Consider the following 20,225-nt stretch of genomic DNA (forward strand, 5'->3'; position numbering starts at 1 on the left):
CATACCAATGTCATCAAAAACATATATTATGTCAGGAAAAAAATCAATTTAATGAAATGATAGACAAATAAGGAAAAACAATGAGCTTGTTCGGCCGAAGTGTGCATGTCCTGAAGGAGTGTATCCAAGGGATTCACACCAAATCCTTCTTTCAAGCCAAAAAACTAGGAAGTAAAACAGCGTTCATGACCTTAAAGAGTACTGAAAAGCAAGTCACCCTTGTTTCTGAAACATTTTTTGTCCATGTCCTATACAATTACAAAACATAATGAAAATCTTGCTGTCGAAGATGAAAACTCTGCAAAATAGTACCCATTCTTGGATGCCATGGATCTTACATGCAACTCGTCGAGCTTCCCTCCCACCATTGCCCATTCAAGTTGTCTCTCTGCTTCAACCTTCCCTTCCGATGCTATCCATTCAGACTGTTTCCCTCTTTTATGTCCTTACATGTCAAAGCTCTTTGTAAGACTCACATTGATGCAAAAATTCATGCACCCCTCAGGAGCCTAGACTTTAGACAAGACCTCGGGTGTATTATAAGCTGAGGTTTGTTCCCAGTTTTCATTCCAGAAGCATAATTGAGGCCTTTGATTTGCCACCTCAAAACACTTGAAGACTAACATCAATAGTAAGCCAAGGCATCTACAGGGATGCTCAATACTTTTGATGATAATGAAATAGGTTAAATTGCCCTCAAAAAAAGTTTAACAAAGCATAGAATCCACCATGCCAGTGTCATCTGCATCACTTGGTAAAAGACACAGTTTGCATGCATAAAGAGATCAGTTTACTTAGTGTTCATAGGATTAGTAGGGCTCTACAGGCAGGGTCCAGATTAAAGCCACGGGAAGAGGGCATATTCAAGCCCTGAGGAAGGCTCCCGCTAGGGAAAAGCGCAAGAAAATACATTACTTTTGTTATGACAAGAATTTGTAATGTTGCCATGCATGGCTATGGGCCTCGAGTTCAGCAATGCACTGCTGATAAGAACTAATTTAGCATAAACACAGAATCCAACTTTCAACTCCCACCATTTCAAATAGGAGAGACAGAGAGAACAAAATGCTATGATACTAGTTGCCATCAGGGTACACTCATCCAGATGATAATGATTGCGATTAGAAGGGCATATTTAGAAGACCAAGCTTCCTGATACATTGTACATGAAACAATCTGAATTGCGGCACAGTGCTAAGCCATCATTCCACCACTCAAAATTTCGAAGCAGTCTCTCATAAAATCATCTAGGAGATGGCTTCCTCTCATAGATGCAGCACTGCAGAGGTACCCAGAACAAATTAAGCCAGAAAATTCTAAAAGAATGAGCAATAGCACAAATACAGCTTTGATGCCACAAAAGCTGCAACATAAGCCCAGATGCTAAAAATGCACCTTTTCAAATACCTCGGCTCTTGACCCAAATTTACTCCTGTCACTACCACCTCACATGAACAAGAACAGTCAGATGTGAACTGTTTTAAAGCCGACAAGGTTGCACTCTTCTATATTGGAAGTCTGAAAACGATCTCTATGATATCTTCAGCTGTAAACCTTTTTGTATAAAATGGTTTCTGCCAGAAGTCAAATGTCAAGAAGTAGCTTCAGGCCGCCACCTTGTCTTCTGCACAGCTAAAAGTCCCTCGTCTCCTTTGGAATAAGTCAGCCGGACATCCCAGTGTAAGGACTCCAGAAGGGCCCGTATTTCTTCAATGGCATCGACCTTATCCCGAAAGATAGTCCAGCCTTCAGGCCTCAAAAGGCGATCCATCTCTACAATAGTAGTTGTAATGTTGCACCTACAGAATCAAAAGGAATCTTAGACTGAAAGGCACCAATATTCAGATATGTTACATAATATGAAGGGAACAGCCTTGTCACCTCTTCTTGAGTTTGCTAAGCAAATGATCTGCATGCAGAAGATCGTATGTCCTTGGATACGAGCTGAATGACTCGCACCAATCATGGTACATTCCAAAGAGCCCACGATCAAATATAATAGGCAATGTGTCTGCTGCATCAAACTGTACCACATTCATCACCCACACTGCTTGTGATGCTAGACCAGCTGCAAAGCTGTGTCAATACCACACCTTAATTTGAGTTAGTTTCAATGCTGCATACCCAATCTAAAAAGTGCCAACTATAGTATGAATGGCAGGACGATATCCAAGCTTCCACAAAAATGGCTGCAATGAAGATAGCCCTTACCCTCCATAGACTGCCCTCATATCCATCACATTCCTGACATTCCTCCAATCAATACCAAGTCCATGAATATAAGATTTCTCCACCACACGCTGCCAATGCTCAGTATCAGACCGAAAATCAGCAGCAGCTGGTTTACCATATAATCCTTTCACATTATCCAGCCATGTTGGAGCAGTTGTTAGCCGTAAAGGCCATTCCTGAGGCCATTCACGACCATGAGCAGCTTCATCGGAAGGTATCTTGTGAATACAAGCAGTCATAGGAATGTACCTGTCAAGAAGCAACAACACATATTTAACTATGATCGGGAATGAAGGCAACTAAAATTTCCCCAGCTAGAACCCAGATGCAACTAGAGCTAGGTGTTAATTCAAGAGAGAACTACAGACGCATTACCATGCAGCATCTGGCTTGTCCTGTTCATCACACAAAGGAGGAAAGTTTTTCTTCCGATTTTCATAACAGATATTTGTTGTTGGCTTACGAAAGATAGCAATTCCAATGCCCGTGGAATGATCTTTAGTCTTAGCTACAAGATCCCAGCATATTCCAGCTGTCAGCTGCATCATTGCTGCAAAGCCAGCCAACTGGATCAATGCCAGAAAATATTTTGGAAGAACATGAAACATACAAAAAGAATAATTACTGTTCTTTTTTCTACATGGATGGAGGCTCAAGCAAATATGATTGTTAAAAGCTCTCGTTCAGGAAAGAAGTTGGCGTTACATGCTGCATATAGAAAAAGTAATTCATTTGCACCAAAACGAGTGCATGGAACTGTGCATCCCTAAATGAAGCTGACAGTTCAGATGGATGAAATTCTTCAAAATGACATGGACAAAGAAAAGGACAAGGGGCAGACAAAAGGTATGCAAGCCAATCTGTATGACACCCCCTTTGCAATGTAGATCATAACTGACAGCACCAAACCTTACAGTCTTATCTTTTAACAGACCAGAGATGGATAATTCTCAGAAGCATGCCCAAGTTAAAAATTGCCAAAAGAATAATCCGAGGCAGTCAAAGCAAGCATGGTTGAGAATGAGCTTCTTTCTATTCTGAAACATGGAGTCTTTTCAAACAACAGCCACAATAAGAAAATTTCCTTTCACAGGGCCCACAAAAGTTGCATTCACCTACCTTTCCAGATTGCCACATCTTCTGCACCTTTCCAGTACACAGGAGTTGCAGACCACACAAAATATCCTCCTGGCCTGAGAACCCGGTTAAGCTCCAGTAAAAGTTTGCCACCTAAAATCGTCAACCATGAGAGAGAGCTTTATTGCATATAATGATTAATGAGAGAGGAAACAATTAGAATGACATTATAAAGTGTGCTTTCCATAGACTTCAGACTACTGACTACATTTGAGCATTGTCTCCCTGTTGGAACCTTTTAAAAAACCATGTTAGCTAAGGATTGCCAGAGTCGAATCAATATACAAAGAATATGTCTTCAGTACCAAACTTGGAAGGGTCATTGGAAGTTCCAAACTTCTCCAAAACATAAGAGGGTAAGCCCGAATCTCTGTTCCAACTAACAGGAAGAACTGTCACTAGTGCTTGCCCACTTAACCACTTTCTGAGCTGCGAGCTGCTGCTCCCCGTGATGCCGTGCCACCCCTGGCTGCCCTGCTGCCTCCACCCCGTCCGCCCCCTCTCCACTCCCCCGCCCTCCCCGCCGCCCCTTTTGCTCCTGCCCCTTCCGCTCCCGCCACCCCTCCTACGCCCCTGCCCGCCTCTACCTCTCCTGCCTCCGCTGCCTCTTCGCCCGCTTGCTGCCCCCCCTCCGCTTGCTTCATCTCCCGCCACCCCGCTTCCCTTCGCCTCCGCCTTCTCTGCCTCCATCTCCTCCACCTTCGCTCCCCGCCACCTCCACCTCTTATGCCTCCCGCGCCCTTCTCCTATCCCCCGCCGGCTCCCCTCTCTGCCTCCTCTCCGCCCTCTTGCCTCTCCTCCCCTCCTTCTCTTCCCCCTCGCCTTATCGCCCTCCTTCCTCTTCTGCCCTCCGCCCTCCTCCTTCCACCTCTGTCCCTGCCCCCTCCTTCGCCCCGCCTCGCCTCCGCGTCCCCCTCCCCCTTTGACGCTCTTTTTCCCCTTTTTTCTTTTCCCTCCCTGCAGCAGGACCACTTGTGCTTGTGTAGGCGAAGGAAAAACCTTGGTGGTGACCCTTGGTCTGGCCAAAGGGGCTCTATGGCAACACCCTCAATCCCACAGCCGTTAAGGTTCTTCTTTCCCCAACTGACAAGCAACATGTACAACAGGCAATTCAATCCCTCCAGGACAAGGTGCTTGCGGGCAGAATTGTGGGCCTCACACCTACACGGAGACAGGTGCAAGAGTGGATCCAGGCGAGCTTGGCATTGGAGGGAGACCACATCCACGAGGTCACCATCTATGGACGAGGCGTTTTCCTCATCCAGCTGAGCTTCCCCAACACCGCCTCGACACTTGTGGAGCAGAGCCCCATACTCCTTGGCCCGCACCTAGTCTATCTCTTTCCTTGGTATCATGGGTTCATTGTGGAGGACATGGATACGACACACCATGTTCCACGGTTTCCGGTTACACTCCGCTTCCCATGGCTTCCCAAGGAGTATCGAGCCATCCTCCCTTCCATTGGTCAGGCATTTGGCACAGTGCTTGAGTCCCCACCAGAGACGGCCGCCTCCGTTCTAGCAAATGGAGTCAACAGGATCAGACTAGTGGTGGAGAGCCCGGAGGCCCTCCTAGAGTTGATCCTTCTCGAGACCCTGAAAGGAGGCACACTTCGCTAGAGGGTGGAGATCTCCGGGTTACCAGGCTAGTGTCTTCGGGGCAGACAGATAGGTCACCTCACCAGAGATTGCCCCCAAGGCCTCTCTCATGCGCCTCCCCTCCCTCCTCCACAAAGTAGGTAGAGTCAACACGCCCGAGTTCAGTGCCCTCTCAGGCAGGAGCCACAGGCATGGGTTACCCCATCAACAGGGGATTGGACACAGGTTAAAAAGAAAAAGAAACCAAGCAAGCAAGCCCGCAAACGCCGCAGGCAGAGGGCCAATCACAGAGAGAGGGACAAGGTTGACCGAGAGGCCTCGAAGGAGGAACAGCAGAAGCCACCTCCTCCGACGACAGAGACCACTGCTCACTCAACCGTTCCTCCAGCTCCGGAGGTTCAGCCTCCACACCCACCCTTGCAGAAGCAGCGAGCCCCAGGAGCTCCAGATGCGGCGATGGCGGAAGCAGCAGACACTAGCTCGATGAGGACCGCGGAGGAGCCGATCCAGAGCCTCGGCGAGCCTGATCAACAGGGGGGCTTGATGTCATCCTTATCCCTCCTCTTCCTCCCCCTCCCCCTCCCCCCCCCCAGACCCCTCCCCCTCCTCTTCACTTCCCCCTCCCCCTCCAGGGTTCCCCCCCCCCTAAGCCCCCCCCTCTATGGTCACTCTCACCACCCGCCCCCCTCCCCCTGTCCCCCGCGTCCCTACCCCTCCCTCTACCGCCGCCCCCCCCCCTTCAGAAGTAGGTTCTTCTACTTCGACACCCCTGCCAGCAGGCAAGGGAATGATGACGCCCCCTTCTGCTTCCTCATTGCAGCAGCAGGTCCGTCGAGGGAGGGATCCTGAGGGACGAGGCTCGTCCTCCCAGTCAGCACCTCCCAACCTCCAACCTAGACGTCCCTTACTGCGGGACTTCTGGAGGTTAGGACCGTGGAACTATCTGGAGATTCTTGACACATATCCTCTACCACTGGAGGTAACACTCATGGTCCTTCAACCCTAGAAGGAGGTTTGATCAGTGTAGTGGGATCTCAGACACACCCCGTTTGGAGATTTCCGTTTGCCTCCACAGGGTTGGAGAAGTGATCCCTGGAGGTGTTTAATGCTATTTTGGGAAATCACATTACACTCATGATGGACGAGTGGATGGGGCCGCAAGGACTAGACCTTTGGTACGCCCATGGCGCGGAGGTGAATTTTCAGTTGAGCCACTTCTGGCCCCTCCAGAAGTGTGCGGAGTTGTTCGGGGTAGAAGCCTTCTTCATGATGAAGTGGGCATGGAAGATTGATATTGAGCCGGTTTCCCCCCTAGTACAGACATTGATTACTCGTGCGTTCAAAGTTCTGGTTTACTGAAATTGAGTTTGGTTGACTTTGCTGTGTGGTATAAACAGCAGAGATGTCGACCTCTACAACCTCTTCAGCCCCTGCTTTCCCTTCCTCCTCCCCCAGTTTTCTCTCTTTCACTATCCCTAACTTTGGAGAGTCTGGGAACCTGGACGGGACTAATTACCCGATCTGGAAAGTGAAGATCCGGAGTCATTTAGTGGCTCGGAAGTTGTGGAAGCTGACCACGGGAGTGGAGTTGAAGCCGGAGGACATGGTGGACAGGAAAGGGGAGATACTCATGGCAGTAGACAGAGAGGATCTTGAAGCTTGGGAAGACAAAGATGCCCATGCCCTGGCAATAATCATAAGGACTACGGCGGACTCCGTTCTTCCACATATCCAGTTGGCCGAGACGTCAGTAGAGGCGTGGGCCACCCTGAAGGATGTGTACGAGACGGACAACGCCTCCCGAATTGTGCTTCTTCAGCATCAACTCTACAATCTTGATATGGAAGAAGGAGATACGGTACATAGCCATTTGACGACGGTCAAGGTGGTGAGGGATCAGCTGGCAGCAATTGGTCAGAAGATAGACTCATGCCATTTGGCCTTGATGGTACTGAGGAGACTGCCTCGGAGTTTCAAGAGCTTTGTTACGGCTGTGACAGCAGGACAGAGGACCAAACCTCTGACGTTTGAGGAGTTGGGTCCGTTACTACTACAGGAGAAAGCTCGGGAGAAGCTCAGTAATGAATTGTGTTTTCTAGATCAATCATAGCACTGTCTAGCTTTTCATCACGGAACCCAACATCTCGCCTAAATTGATGAGAGCGATACAATCATAGCATTGTCTAGCTATTCATCATGGCAGCTAACATATTGCTGGAATTGAGGAGAGATAAAAATGCGAGTTTGTCATGTCACAACTTGGTTTCACGTAGCTTGTAGAGTAGTGCCCAAGCATGACGTGCATGAAGTAATTAAACTAGAATGCTTGGTGATGTGTTGTGCCAACTAGAATTGTTGAGATCCCATCAAGATTTTGAGTTGTCATTGGATGGAGAGGCAAAGCTCGTTCTTGTGCAACTAAGTGGTCCAAAATGCAGGCTTCCATTGCCTAAAAAACATGAGAGAGAAAGGAGTAGTTGGCACACACCTTGTGGCCTCCATGAATGAGGCAAAAGAAGAGATTAATGTAGGTGTTGCCCAAGGTAGGACATCAATGCAAATGTGCACTCAATATGTTTCCAAGTGCAAATATGATGTGAACTTTCTACGTCGTGCAATAATGGTCCTTAAGAAATTGGGATCGGGAGTGGAAGGAAGGGTGCACTGAGTATCAATTGTTGGTGTTTCAAGTCAACGAGGACAAAGACAACAAGGCGATGTTGGCAAAGGATTTCGCTGGCAAAGGAAAGGGCAAGCCTAACGGTGGCAAGTCCAAGAAAGACGACTCTGACGACGAGGGGACTTCGAAGAGGAAGCATAAGAAGAAGTGTTTCTATTGTGACACGCCACGACATTTTGCAAAGGACTACAGAAAGAAAAAGGCGGATCTGAAAAACAAAAAGGAGTCTGACTCAGGCCAAAGCAAATGTGGTAATCAAGGAGTTGTTCCTAGTGACATCACCAAGTGTTACCGAGGTCAGATATGTTGATCCAGAAATCACAGTGAGGATGTCTGACATAGAGATGTGGGTCGACGAGGAGTCAGATGCCTTTGTGAAGGTGAAGGACAGCATGGAGTGCTTGGTACCTTCCAGGTGTGTGGCTGTTGACACTGACACGAGGGTGGATTCCATGGAAGGCCCTGGGGTCTCATGGTCAGATGGATGCTGGAGTTCAGAAGGGGACAGTACAGGATTACACAAGTGCTTGGTGGGTGCCTCAATGAGAGTTTGCTTTCAGAGCGAACATTCAGGCAGTACAACAATCTGGTATGTATTTGATATTCTGCATTTGAGCCTTTATAGCATGCTGTGGAGAGACTCTGCTCTTCATTTGTCTCAGGTGATAAGAGATTGGAAGGAATTGGCCTTCTTCGAAGGCAGAAGGGGAAGTATTGGTGCTTCTTCAAATCTTGGACGCAGATTGCTAGAAGGTGATGGACAAAGAGTACTGAAGCCAGAAGAGTACCTGCTTGAGAACCCAGAGAGAGTTCATGGTCCAGGTTATCTGGAAATATTCATTGGTTGCAGACCTTGCCACAGGAAGGACGGGTTGAAACAAACCCTCAGAGCATGGTGCCTGGAAGACTCCAGGTTGTTCACTCATTATTTTTTTTGCCGAAAAAACAGTGCTAATTATATTACTTCGAGAACAAGATACAAGAGGTCAGCTTATAGCTGACGGGCTGCGTTCACAAATCGGACGCAGCCCAAAAGGTAGCATAATAAATCATACTCTCACGGAGGGATATGCTGAGTGTGAATGAACAGCCATCGGGGTGGTGAGTAGTGCCACCGAAGGCCCTGCGTAGTCTGCTCGAAGAAGAGACTCTGTGTGTCCCAAGCCTGGAGGAAGCGTCTCCGCTTCTCCTGACCAGCCCGGGAGTCTCCCTGAATCTGGTCCCACTGGCCTCTGAGGGTATGAATAATCTCACTCCAAATCTCCGCCATGATCTGGGCAGTCGATAAGGAGGTGCCACCGAGGATCTGCGCGCAACGCGAGGTCCAGATGTGCCATCCTGTAATGCTGCTGATAATCTCCCAGACTGGCTGCCTCTCCCGAACTCCTGTATCAGCCTCTGCTAGGTGCTGTGGGATACCCTCGAGCGGCCCCCACGTCCCCTGTGTGATAAGGAAAGTGGGGTCCTGCTGGCATGCCTCGAACAAGTGATGAAGACCAGGTGCGGTGCTGCACCAACAGAACGCGCCCCAAGTGATCACTCCTAGCTCTGGTGCTGCACGAGTAAGAAGCCCGAAAGTCCACCTCCACACTTCCTGGGCGCGCGTGCAGCTCCACAGGCAGTGTTTTGGTGACTCCTCATCCGCATGGCAAATCTGACAGCAACCGTCCTGGCCTATCTGCCTCAACCAACTCCCCACTGGAAGACCTTTGTGGGTAAGAAGCCACAGGAAGTATGAGATCTTCCGCGGCCGCCAGCTCTCCCACAAGGCCTTCCAGAATGCCTGCAAAAAGAACCTGGAAATACCCTGTGCGTACCAGCTAGGACGCTGGGTGGGGGGGCGGCTCTGCATCCTCCCGAGAACTCGCCTGCCCAGAGTCGTGCTGTAAGCGAAGAAGGAAGTCGGCCCCTGTCCTGTCACAATCTCTGGCCACCACCACTCTCCTGGGTCCCACTCAAGCTCTGACAAGGCCCGCCCCTCCCAGAGCCAAAGACGCCAAAGCTGCAACTGGTCCTGCTCGATACTAGGGTCGGTATGCCAGACCTTCCCCAGAAGGCCTACGACCCTAACCCTCTGCCACGGGAGTAGGGGGTCGATGAGCGCATCCTCTCTCCTGAGTCGTCCATCCCCTGAAACCGCGAAGAAGGCGATAGAGGAGTCATCCAAACGTCCTGCGACCACCAGTGGGATGCCACGGGGGGTGAACTGTCCCAGCCAGTGGGTGTCTCCAGGCATGAGGACCTGAGGCTCAGGTGGAGCCAACCAAGCGGCTGGGATCGCACCGTCGATCTCCGTGCGTCTCGCCTGGACTCCGCGTGCACCTCCAGCTGCGTCTGCAAGATCGGCCATCTCCAGATGTTTGTACGTATCTCTCCAAACTCGAAGGGACCGGGCTGGCCCCCTCATCCAGCCGTCCCACCTGATATGTGATCTCTCCCCCAACTGAAGGCCCTCGGCGTCTCTGACCTGCCCATTCCAGACGAGCGGCTGGCGATCGATCTCCTCCTGACAGCTGGGCTGGGACTGAATGAGACTGAGACGGAGCCGCCTCCAAACCATGAGGAGGCTACGAACGAGTGGGGAGCGGGGCTGAGTGAGCGGGGCGGAAGTGAAGATCCACCTGAAGGACGGTAGCCACTCTCCACCTCGGCGCGGGACACAAGAGCCGACTCCCTGCTGAAGTAACATCTTCCACGTCTGCCCCCCTGGGGTCAAACCGCGGATGATAAGCTTGCCTAACAAGGCCTGACTCTGAAGCTCTGGATCAATGACCCCCAGACCACCCTCAGCCTGCGGAAGAATGACTGTCTGCCAAGCAACCCTGGCTCTGGTATCTCTATGCCCATCCTCCCCAGACCAAAGAAAGTTCCGAACCAACCTCCTGAGCTGTGCCACGCTGGATCTCGAGAAGCACCAACAGGAAGCCACATACCAAGCCGTGGCTAGAAGGACCTGGTTAACTACTAAAGCACGACCTGCAAGGGAAAGCTTAGCAGTGCTCCAGAAAGCCAGCTTCCGTCGGATGGAATCTAGCACCGGGAGAAACTGCTGAGCTGGCGTAATGTCTAGGCCAACCTGGAAGCCAAGGTATCTAGCTGTCAGTCCACGTGGAATCCATCTGAAGCCCAGAAATCGCCCCCACTGAGAACACGCCCCCGGGTCTGTGAGAAAACCAACTGATTTGTTCCAGTTGATTTTCGCACCAGCGGCCGAGCAGAAGACCTCCAGGGCCATCCGCACCCTCTCTAGCATCCTCTCATCGTCCTGGACATAAAGGGCTGTATCATCTGCGTACTCTGAGTCCAGAAGCTCCGTGTCCTCCCGGAGTGGAAGGCGAACACCCCTGAGCCCTGTGGACCTCGCCCGAAGGTAGTAAGTCATGGCCTCGGCGAAGAAGAGAAACAGATAAGGAGCCAGGGGACAGCCCTGACGTACTGATCTCTCCAAGCTGAATCGCTCACCCATCCTGCCTCCAATGATGACTCTGCTAGACGCTGTCCTGTACAAAGCTGAGATACCCTGAATCCAGCCTGCCGGGAAACCTAGCCGCTCCAGAGTCCCCTCCAAAAAGGACCAATCCACGCGATCGTAGGCCTTCTCGAAGTCGAGGAGTAAAATGGCAAGGTGTGATCCGCTGTACTGAGCCCACTCCGCCGCCTCTGAAAAGGTGAAGACATTATCCAGGATACTGCGATCCTGGACAAAGCCTGTCTGAGTGTCATGGACGAGGTCTGGAAGTAGAGGTCGAACTCTGGCACTGATCATCTTGGCGAGGATTTTGTAGGCAGTGGTAAGGAGAGTGATCGGACGCCACTGGCGGATCTCCTGTCTATCTCCTCCCTTCGGGATGAGGCAAATCAGTCCCGAGGAAAGGCTCTCTGGCATCTGACCGCTGCTGAAAATCCCCTGCAGAGCTGCAAGGAGGGGCTGATGGATCTGGTCCCAAAAGGAGGTGAAGAAAGCTCGGGATAGCCCATCCTCACCTGGGCATTTCTGCCCATCAATAGCCATCAAGGCCTCCAACATCTCATCCGAGGTGAACGGCGCCAACAACGTCGCCTGCATGCTAGGCTGGACCAGGGATGGAATGTGCCTCCACACCTCCTCACGGTCACGACTAGCACGAGGGGCAAGTGGCTCCTGGTGGAAAAGGGTCCTGTAGAAGTCAGTGGCCAACCCCAGGACCTCCCCCGGGTCCGTAACAATGTGACCATCCGCTGTCCTGAGACTCCGTAGCTGATCACCTGCAGCTCTCTGGCCGTGTGTCTTGAAGAACTCCCTGCACATCCGGTCACCCTTCCGGGCCCAGAAGGAGAGAGAGGCGTGATAGGAGAACTCGGAGCGACGCTGGAGGGTCTCCTCCAAGAGGGCTCTGGCTCGAAGGGCCTGGATCCGAAGCTCCTCCGAGCCCAGGGAAGACTGCTGAAGTCGCTGAATGGAGGCGAGGTCCCTCCGAAGAGCTCTCTCTCTGCCCCACCAATCCTGTCGAACCTGTAGGGCTGCGAGCTGGCAGATCTGGCTGGACTCCTGCAGAGCCTGCGCGACCGAGTCTACCAGATCCACGCCCTCCCCCCAGTCTCTGTCCCAAAGACTGCAAATGCTGCTACGGACATCCACCCTCGAGAAGATGGAATCGGGAATCCTGCATGATCGGGGGGGAGAGTCTGGGCTGCCGAATCTAATGAAAGGAGCACAGGTGCATGGTCGGAGAGTGTCGTCCCTGGAACAATGCCCGCCTGGCCACCTCTGCTGATGGCCCAATCACTGACATAAAACCTATCAAGCCGCTCCAGGAGTCTGCCTCCTTCCCTGCGGAAGCCCCAAGAGAAGTCCAGGCTCCCGTGCCAACGCCGGAAGGACGGGTCTCTCCAACTGTCCCTCCCTCCTGTCGCGAAGATGAAAGAGTCCCAAGCTGACTGCTCTGCCTGAGCCATACCTGTGAACTCCGGATCTCTACCCTGCTGGTCCTCCAAGGTCTCCAGGTTGTTGAAGTCTCCTCCAACAATCCAGGAATCCATGTCTGGAAGAATCCCTGTAAGTGTCCTCCAGAAGGTGGCTCTGCATCGGAGGTCTGTGGGAGCATAAATGTTGAGGATTCCTATCTTGGATCCCTCCAAATTCAGGCCTACCCAAAGGGCTCGGCCTGGGATCAGCGTGCCGTGACCGAAAACTAACTGAGCTAACTGCTCGCACACGGAGGTACAGACCCCCCCGCTCCCCCCTGTGCGCCGATCGAAGGCTCCCAATAAGTGTAGGAGCGTCCAGGGAGAACCTTCCCGCAGCTACGGGCATGAGCCGCAGAAAGCTTGTGCTCCTGGAGCAGCAGTACATCCAATCGACCAATCACTGCAGGCTGAAGTTCCTGACGCAAAATGAGCTTCCTGGGACCACGGGTGCTCGAAGAGTGAAACCCGTTCACATTCCAGGATACGAGGTGTAGGCTCATGGAGAGGGATGGGGGGCTGCGAACAGCTGTCTGCTCGCAGTCGAAGTCGAAGAAGAATCAGACATATCGGAGTGGAGGCGCTGCCGCTTGTGAGAAGGTTTGGAGGGGGAGACGGGGTCGTCCTGCCCGTTCTTCAACACCTTCAGCAATGGCGAGAGGCCTCTAGTGCCATGAGCAAATGCTTTCTCGAGCCAGCTCGAGATCTCTGAAGTGGTCATCCCGTAGAAGGTTCGGAGTTTCTGTTGGGACCAAGCTCTGACATCCTGGGGAAGAGGCCATGCCAGGGGGGGTCTGAGGATCACGATCAATCGGAAACGTTTGGCAGCGCAACGCCACCGCAAGCGCACATCGCCCTCGGACCACTGAGTCTCGAGGAGCTGCCCACCGGACGGGCCTATCCAGGAGCAAATCTGGGCGTGTGTCTGCTCTCTGAGAGCCTCCCACACCGAGTCGTCTGTCCAGGTCTCGGTGCCATCGCTGAGGAACGTGAAGGCGAAGCTAGGGCCATCCCTGGGAGCCAAGGCAGCAATCTTCCCATCCGCCCCTTTGCGGAGCATGAAGATACTAATGTCGAGACAAGCCGGGAAGGTCCCAAGGTCGGCCACATCCAGGTAGTCCCAGGGGCCAGATCTGTAAAAGTCTCGAGGGAGCTCTCTCTCCTGGAGCTGAGACCCAGCTGAGTCTGCCACTGAGGGGCTAACGGGAAGGGAAACCTGCTCCACTGGTGGTACAGACTCCGGGTGTCCTGCAATCGGGGGGGAGGGGGAGGAGGCTGCGAGATAGGCGACTCGGGCTCCACGGAGGCGACTGGCGGAGAAGGTGGAGGAGGTGGAGCGGAGGCTGCACTCGGCTGGGAAGGCGACGGTGCAGCTAACTCTGTAGGAGGGGCAAGGGGAGCAGGGGGGGGAGGGGGATGGGGATGCATCTGGAACTGGGGCTGAGGGGGAGGGGGAGGGGACTGAGGAAAAGGAGGCGGGGGCTGAAACTGCGGGGCGGGCGAAGGGGGGGGAAACTGGGGAGAAGGCGGGGGGGTGGGAGAGAGGAGGATCTGAGGCTGTGGAGGGCGGGCTGCCGTCGAAGAAGAAGCTCTCCCAGGTCCCTGGGGCATCTGCCTGTCAGGTCTCTGGAGTGCTGCTGCAGGAAGGGTGACCTCTGCCTCCTTGCCTTTATCCGAAATCTTCTTATTCTTTCCTCTTTTCCTTCGAACCTCGGTCCAACCGCCCACTACCTCTGGCCCAGGCTCCGACTGCCTCGGCTCCTCCTGACGTGGCTGTCCGGGGGGGGAGGTGGGGGCGGAGGGAGCGGGGGCGGGGAGGGTCGAGACGAGCTGGCAAAGCGTGGACAAGCAGCCGCCAAGTGCCCAAAGCCATGGCACCGCAGGCACTGACCTGGCTGTCCGGTGACTATCATGCTCTGGGTGATACTGCCGGCACCTGTCACGATCTCGATCACTGCAGGGAGAGTCGCAGGATCCGCCACAGCCACACGGACTCGGGGAGCTCCTGCCGTGGTCACCGCGTCGGCAAAGGTGTCGTGCATAACCCAGCCAAAATGGGAGCCCAAGTCCCTGACAATCGGCCGCAGCTCAGTAGCAAGCCCTGGAAAAACTAGTGTCACTGGGTGGCGAGGTATACGGAACCGAGTATCGAAATCCGCTACGCTGAAACCACGGTACCACGGGACTATCATGATGATCTTCCCATCCACCGATGTGGGGGAACCGGCAATCAGATTGCTCGCAGCTTTCTCACTGGAGAGTTTGAGCCAGAAGATGCCCCTTCCCATAAGGGCCACCTCCTCAATATGGCCATCCTCTAGCAAGAGAGTGGACTGGAGCCAGTCCCTGATGGTAGACCTGGAGGGGGAGTGTCCAATGACTCTACCGTAAACAGAGGTACGAGCAAAGTCACTGGCTACCTCCTGAACACGGGATGATTGTTGCTCTGTCAGGATAACGCGGTAGGCATCTGGAGAGGGAGGGTCCGACTGGGCCTCCGGATCCGGGCTGGGGGCCGCCATACCGCCAAGACTAACTGCAAGCTTCCGATGAAGAAAACAAGCTGCCACCCAAGAAGGGGATGAAGCGGCAGTGGAGCCTGGGGGTGAGGCGGGCGAGGCGAAATGAAGGGTCGGAGGGGTCGAAGCGGAGGGCGGGGCGAAGGCTGCGGGATGCGGGGAGTACGGAAGGGGGCGGGAGGGCGGGGGGGGGGGGGGGGGGGGTGAAGTTGGAATGGCGGGGGTGGAGGGGTGAAGCGGGGGGGCGGGGGGAGCGGAATGAGGCGGAGGCGGGTGAAGCGAGGGGGTGAAGGAGCAGCGAGGGGGCGGGTTGGAGCGGGGTGGATGGCGAGGGAGCAGCGAGGGGTGGAATGGAGCGGAGGCGGGGCGAGGGCGAGGCGGGCTGGAGAGAAGGGGGGGGGGGGGAGGCGAGGCGAGGCGGGATGGAGCGGAGGGGGCGGTTGGAGCGGCGGCGAGGGGGGGGTTGGAGCGGGGGCGAGGGGCGGGTTGGAGCGAGGGGGCGGGATGGAGCGGAGGTAAGGGGGCGGGATGGAGCGAGGGGGCGGGATGGAGCGAGGGGCGGCTGGAGCGGAGGTGAGGCGAGGGGTAGCGGGGTGCCGGCGGGGGGGGAGGAGAGGGGACGGGGGTCGAGGGCGGACGGGAGGGGTGGAGGTGGTCGCGGCGAGGGGGGGGGATCGAGGGGGGAGGTAGGGGCTAACGGCGAGGGGGGGAGGGGAAGCTCGCAGGAGCTTACAGAGCTGGTTGGAAGCTTGAATGTATGGCTTTTTTGTTCACTCATTATGAGGGGGACGACTGGAAGATCGTGACGGCTGGATTGCTCAAGTTCGAAGGCGGGAACGTGACTGAAGGAGGTGGTACCAGGAGGTGCTACCAAAGATGGACCTGTGTAACAGGATGGTGTGCGGAAGCGGAACCGAACCTGGTGGAGCAAGAGCCACTGGATGAAAAGCCAGGAAAAGATTTCGACGCCGAAAGGTTCCAGAGGACTATAACCAGGGAGTTACTGGAGCATCGTCATCGACGTGTAGGCATTGGGCCGAGATGTGTCGGTGAGAGGGGGTGTTGGAAAGGTCACCTCCCCATCTGTAAGCCCCCATATGAGGAGAGCATGGGGGGGGTGAACCTAGGGTTTGAGTGTCTGTCACATGGGCATCTGATTGGATGCCATGTGGGCAAGAATCAAAGAGATGGAGGGTACCTGGAGCTAGGATAGATCTGCAGCAGCAAAAGGCGAAGCAGTAGCCAGCACAAGGAACCCGGAATAAAAAGCAATCACATGACGCTGACGTCTACAGGGTGTACGGCTCTGTACGGAACTAGGAGAGGGCCTGGCAGAGGCGCAGTTATGGCAGGATGTGCAGGCGCAGATGCGGAGCAGCAAATATGGCTATCAGTGGGCAGAAGGCATGCCTTATATAGGCTGGACCCCTGCCTTGAATGGAGGGCCAAAGGCCCTGGAAGTTTGGGCCATAAAAGCCCCGGGTTGTGAGCCCTTATAGGGCTGGACCAGCCACAGACTGGTCGGCCAGTCTGCTGCAGGCTGGTCGGTATTTTTTGGGCCCTATAAAAGGAGGTCCTTGAGGCCTCACTTCGTATCACTTGCAGCAGCAGGAACCAGCAGATTGGAGCAGCCAAGGAACCCTCTCTTGGGCCTATATATCAGGAGGTGACGAACGTGACAAGGAGCTGCAGACTGAGAGCTGGAAAAGCTGCCCACCTAGGCTGGTGCAAAGACAGCAAGGTGGAAGGGATCTGGATGGAAAGTCTACAGAAGCTCGAGGTGGAGCACGCGGACTCGAGTCTAGAGATAGCCAGCAGATAGGAGAAGGACCTTGTGGTAAGATCAGAGGACCACATCATTGGTGGGACTCTGGATCTGTCTCTTTTGTATTGTGTCCATATTTGTGGACGGAAATATATATTTTGGTGGTTTCTCTATCTGGTTGGTTCATTGTCTATTGATGAGTCTGCACATCTATTGAATGCACATAAGTAAAGAAGTTTGTGATTCCACACCCACACCGCACACTGTGTGAGCTCCTGGGCATTACTATAAGTCTTCGGCTGCGTGTACCCTCTGTTGGGTCATTTCTAACAAGGGTGCATATGTTTGATCCCGAAAGGGGGAGATAGGTCAGATATCCGACAGTGGAGGCCGATCACCTTGCTTGATACTGCATACAAGATCCTCGCCAAGGTCTTGAGTTTGCAGTTACGGCCACATCTTACCGACATCATCCATGACACACAAACTGGGTTTGTTCAGGAGCGCAGCATCCTGAACAACATCTTCACGTTTTGGGAGGCAGTGGATTGGTCCAAGGAGTCACAGCCGTTGGCCTTCCTTCTCTTGGATTTTGAGAAGGCCTACGACAGGGTGGAGTGGTCCTTCCTAGAGGGCACTATGAGGAGATTGGGTTTCTCAGACAGATGGGTCAAATAAGTTTCAGCACTATATGCAGGGAGCTCTAGTCAGATGCTCATTGGAGGACACACCGGCGAGGCCTTTCCTCTCTCTCACTCAGTCCGCCAGGGCTGCCCACTCGCTCCCTTCCTCTTCTTGTTTGTGGCGGAGGCTTTGGGCTACTATTTGAGATCACAGGTGGCGGGTCTCACAGAGTTGAGGCTCCCAATCAGACAAGAGGAGGAGCTACTTGACTCAGAGTTTGCAGATGACACAGCCTTGTATGTTGAGGGCACCACCGCGAGAGAGTCAGAGGCGCCCCAACTATTTACAGTGAGGCCTCGAGGGCACGGATCAACTGGACGAAATCCATAGGCTTCTTCATAGGCTTTGAGGAGACACAGGAGATTTGTGAGTGGGGGAGTGACTTTGGCTTCGAATGGATACCGCGGGGCTAGACAACGAGATACCTCGGATGCCAGGTGGGTATTAACATCACAGCAGAGCAGGGTATTGACATCACAGTAGAGCATTAGATTGCCTTGGTCTTGGGTAGTGTTCAGCACAAGCTTCTCTATTGGAGCTCGGCCAAACTCTCCCTAGCAGGTCGCACCTTAGTAGCAAACCAGGTCCTTCTTGCCACGGCCTGGTATATCGCCTCCTGTTGGTGCTTTCACAGAGGATTGTTGACGGTTGGTACGAAACTTCCATTGGGCACGCTCAGACAGCACGAGGAACACTAGGGCCCGAGTAGCTTGGTAGATGGTGATCATGCCGCAGGCACTGGGAGGCTTGGGTGTCATTGATACGGAGATGCACAGCAGGGCCCTTTTGGGCAAGTTGGTGGTTCGTGGCCTCACCCCAGGTGGAGAGCCTTGGAAGCTCCTCTTACAGCGAGGGCATCTCAGAAACACCCCATGCACTGGGGGACAGAGGTAGCCTTCACATAGATGGATCTTCTCAGAGGCCAGGAGTCTTCACAGGGTATGGCAGAGACTGGCAAGGGGTCTCATCCGTGCTTCGCCCAGATGCAGAGAGGAGTTTGAGCGACAGTCCCTTCTTTGGCACCCAAAGAGCAAGGATTGGGAGGGACGTATGCTCGGATAGCGGACTCACATTGGTTGGGCATAGTGAGACAGTGGTCCAGCAGGATCCTTTGGCCGTTGGAGCAAACTACCTATGGAGACAGAGGCGAGGCTTGACGCCCTAGCGCATCTGCGAGGGGCAGGGCAACGGATGGGCGAGATTGACTTAGCCATTCCGGAGTCCTAGTGGGAAGGACTTCATGTTTGGAGAGATAGCAGATGGTTGGGGCAGTTTTCCCGTACTGGTGTTTCCTTGAGAATGTTGATGCAGCGTGGCAGCACGCACCCCGTCTTCTTTCGTGTAGGACCTAGAGGCCTACTCCAACTACTCACTGAGAGTGACCCCGAGATGGATGGGAGTCTTGATGGGATACACTGGCAAATAAATGATTAGAGTGGTGGGACGCTTAGGGAAGGAGTGGCACATTGACCCTCCCAATATCTCAGAGCAAGACGCCCCAAGATGGCGCCTATGGCTGTGGGAGGGTAGACCCCTGAGGGAGGTCCAGTGGAATCTAAGAGAGTGGTTATGCCCCTCCAAGGGCGGCCTAGCTGAGCAGGTAGATGAGATGCCCTTCTTTTCCTACACCACACGGATTGGCAAGAGGCTTCAGATGGACTCGTCGAGATGGACCCCTTTGAGGGAGACACATTGGGTGACCCAAAGAGTGCCCCGAGATGTGCACTCCAAGTTTTGGACAGTTTGCAGCCGAGGAAGATCTCTTACTTCTTCTGGCTGGCTGCCCATGGAGGCTTGCCCATCGGACCGTGGTTGGAGCAAATGAGAGTGGAGGGGCAGTGCCATTGTTGCTTCGATGGTGTCCTGGAGACTATCCCGCATTGCCTGTGGAGCTGTCATAGCGCAACGAGGATTTGGATGGGAGCCCTTAGGATCATGACACGTATGCAGAGTCTTCATAGAGACTACACCTGGGGGATGGTGGCTTGGTTGACAAAGGGAGGACACGCGTTTCAAATTGATGAGATCTCCCCACCGGATATAGGGTTAGAGCATCCAAAGGATTGCACTCCACGAGGCAGTCCCCCCTGACAATCTAGCTCCTTCTTCTCCTAAGGAGGACAGTGTTTGGGAGGTAGTAGCCAGCATCACGGCTTGGAACATTTGGGTGGCTCGCTGCAGTCTTGTGATGGGTGAGCACCCGGTTCCACCAGCGGCTACCCTAGTTGCCATATGGCAGGACATCATCTACACTCTATGGTCCACCTGGGAGCACGGGACTCTAGGCTCCAGGGTGAATATCGAGAGGCGTGCTCGTTTCTGCAAGGCTTGGCCTGCAGGTGTTTTCTACATCTTCACTCCGCGAGGGATTCGCTGGCTGTATAGTCCCCCCACTTGGCTGTTAGCCCCAGTTCCAGAGATCCCCTAGGCAGTGAATTGGGTTTCTCTAGAACAGGCTGGTTTCTTTCTTTCAGCCTTTTCCGGTTTTTTTCCATACTCAGCACCTTCGGGGCTGCTGTCTTGTATGAAATCTTTCAAGCATTAATAGAAGGTTCCTTTCTTTGAAAAAAATAAATAAATAAATCTCTGTTCCAATTGCAGACCTTCATTGCCTTTGAAACTGAAGAATAACTCCCACCCTCTACACCTTACAACGAATCTAGAAA

General features: G+C 53.5%; 2 protein-coding genes across 3 annotated transcripts in view; one reads left to right on the forward strand and one right to left on the reverse strand.

Annotated features, from left to right (window-relative positions):
* Positions 1-271: 271 nt before the first annotated feature.
* LOC147898246 (putative methyltransferase PMT23) overlaps positions 272-20,225 on the reverse strand; it is a 42,555-nt gene continuing 22,601 nt past the window's right edge. The window contains exons 5-10 of one of the 2 annotated variants that reach the window (XR_015541541.1): positions 3,352-3,462; positions 2,608-2,782; positions 2,212-2,481; positions 1,882-2,076; positions 1,396-1,799; positions 272-1,279 (exon numbers count right to left, since the gene is read on the reverse strand). Coding sequence is in view for 1 of the 2 variants with exons in the window: in XM_087379283.1 (XP_087235409.1) it covers positions 1,592-1,799; positions 1,882-2,076; positions 2,212-2,481; positions 2,608-2,782; positions 3,352-3,462 (959 nt within the window). In the remaining variant the exon portion in view is untranslated. Of the gene's footprint in view, positions 1,800-1,881; positions 2,077-2,211; positions 2,482-2,607; positions 2,783-3,351; positions 3,463-20,225 lie in introns of both variants that reach the window. The other variant, XM_087379283.1, reaches the window with a different exon arrangement.
* LOC147898247 (uncharacterized) lies at positions 7,959-20,177 on the forward strand. Its single transcript, XM_087378821.1, has 3 exons — positions 7,959-8,177; positions 8,310-8,469; positions 20,161-20,177. The coding sequence occupies exons 1-3, from the start codon at positions 7,977-7,979 to the stop codon at positions 20,175-20,177; spliced, it is 378 nt and encodes a 125-aa protein (XP_087234947.1). The 5' UTR covers positions 7,959-7,976.

The sequence above is a fragment of the Dipteris shenzhenensis genome, chromosome 9, assembly GCF_047967505.1.
Source record: "Dipteris shenzhenensis isolate YYH24624 ecotype China chromosome 9, Dip_SZ_1.0, whole genome shotgun sequence".
In the NCBI taxonomy this organism is placed as follows: Eukaryota; Viridiplantae; Streptophyta; class Polypodiopsida; order Gleicheniales; family Dipteridaceae; genus Dipteris; species Dipteris shenzhenensis.

Excerpts from the sequence above, each read along its gene's own strand:
- LOC147898247 (XM_087378821.1), top strand. The coding sequence starts at position 7,977 with ATGTCTGACATAGAGATGTGGGTCGACGAGGAGTCAGATGCCTTTGTG. Across the intron at positions 8,178-8,309 it reads CAGGATTACACAAGTGCTTG|GTGATAAGAGATTGGAAGGA; the intron begins GTGGGTGCCTCA and ends CATTTGTCTCAG.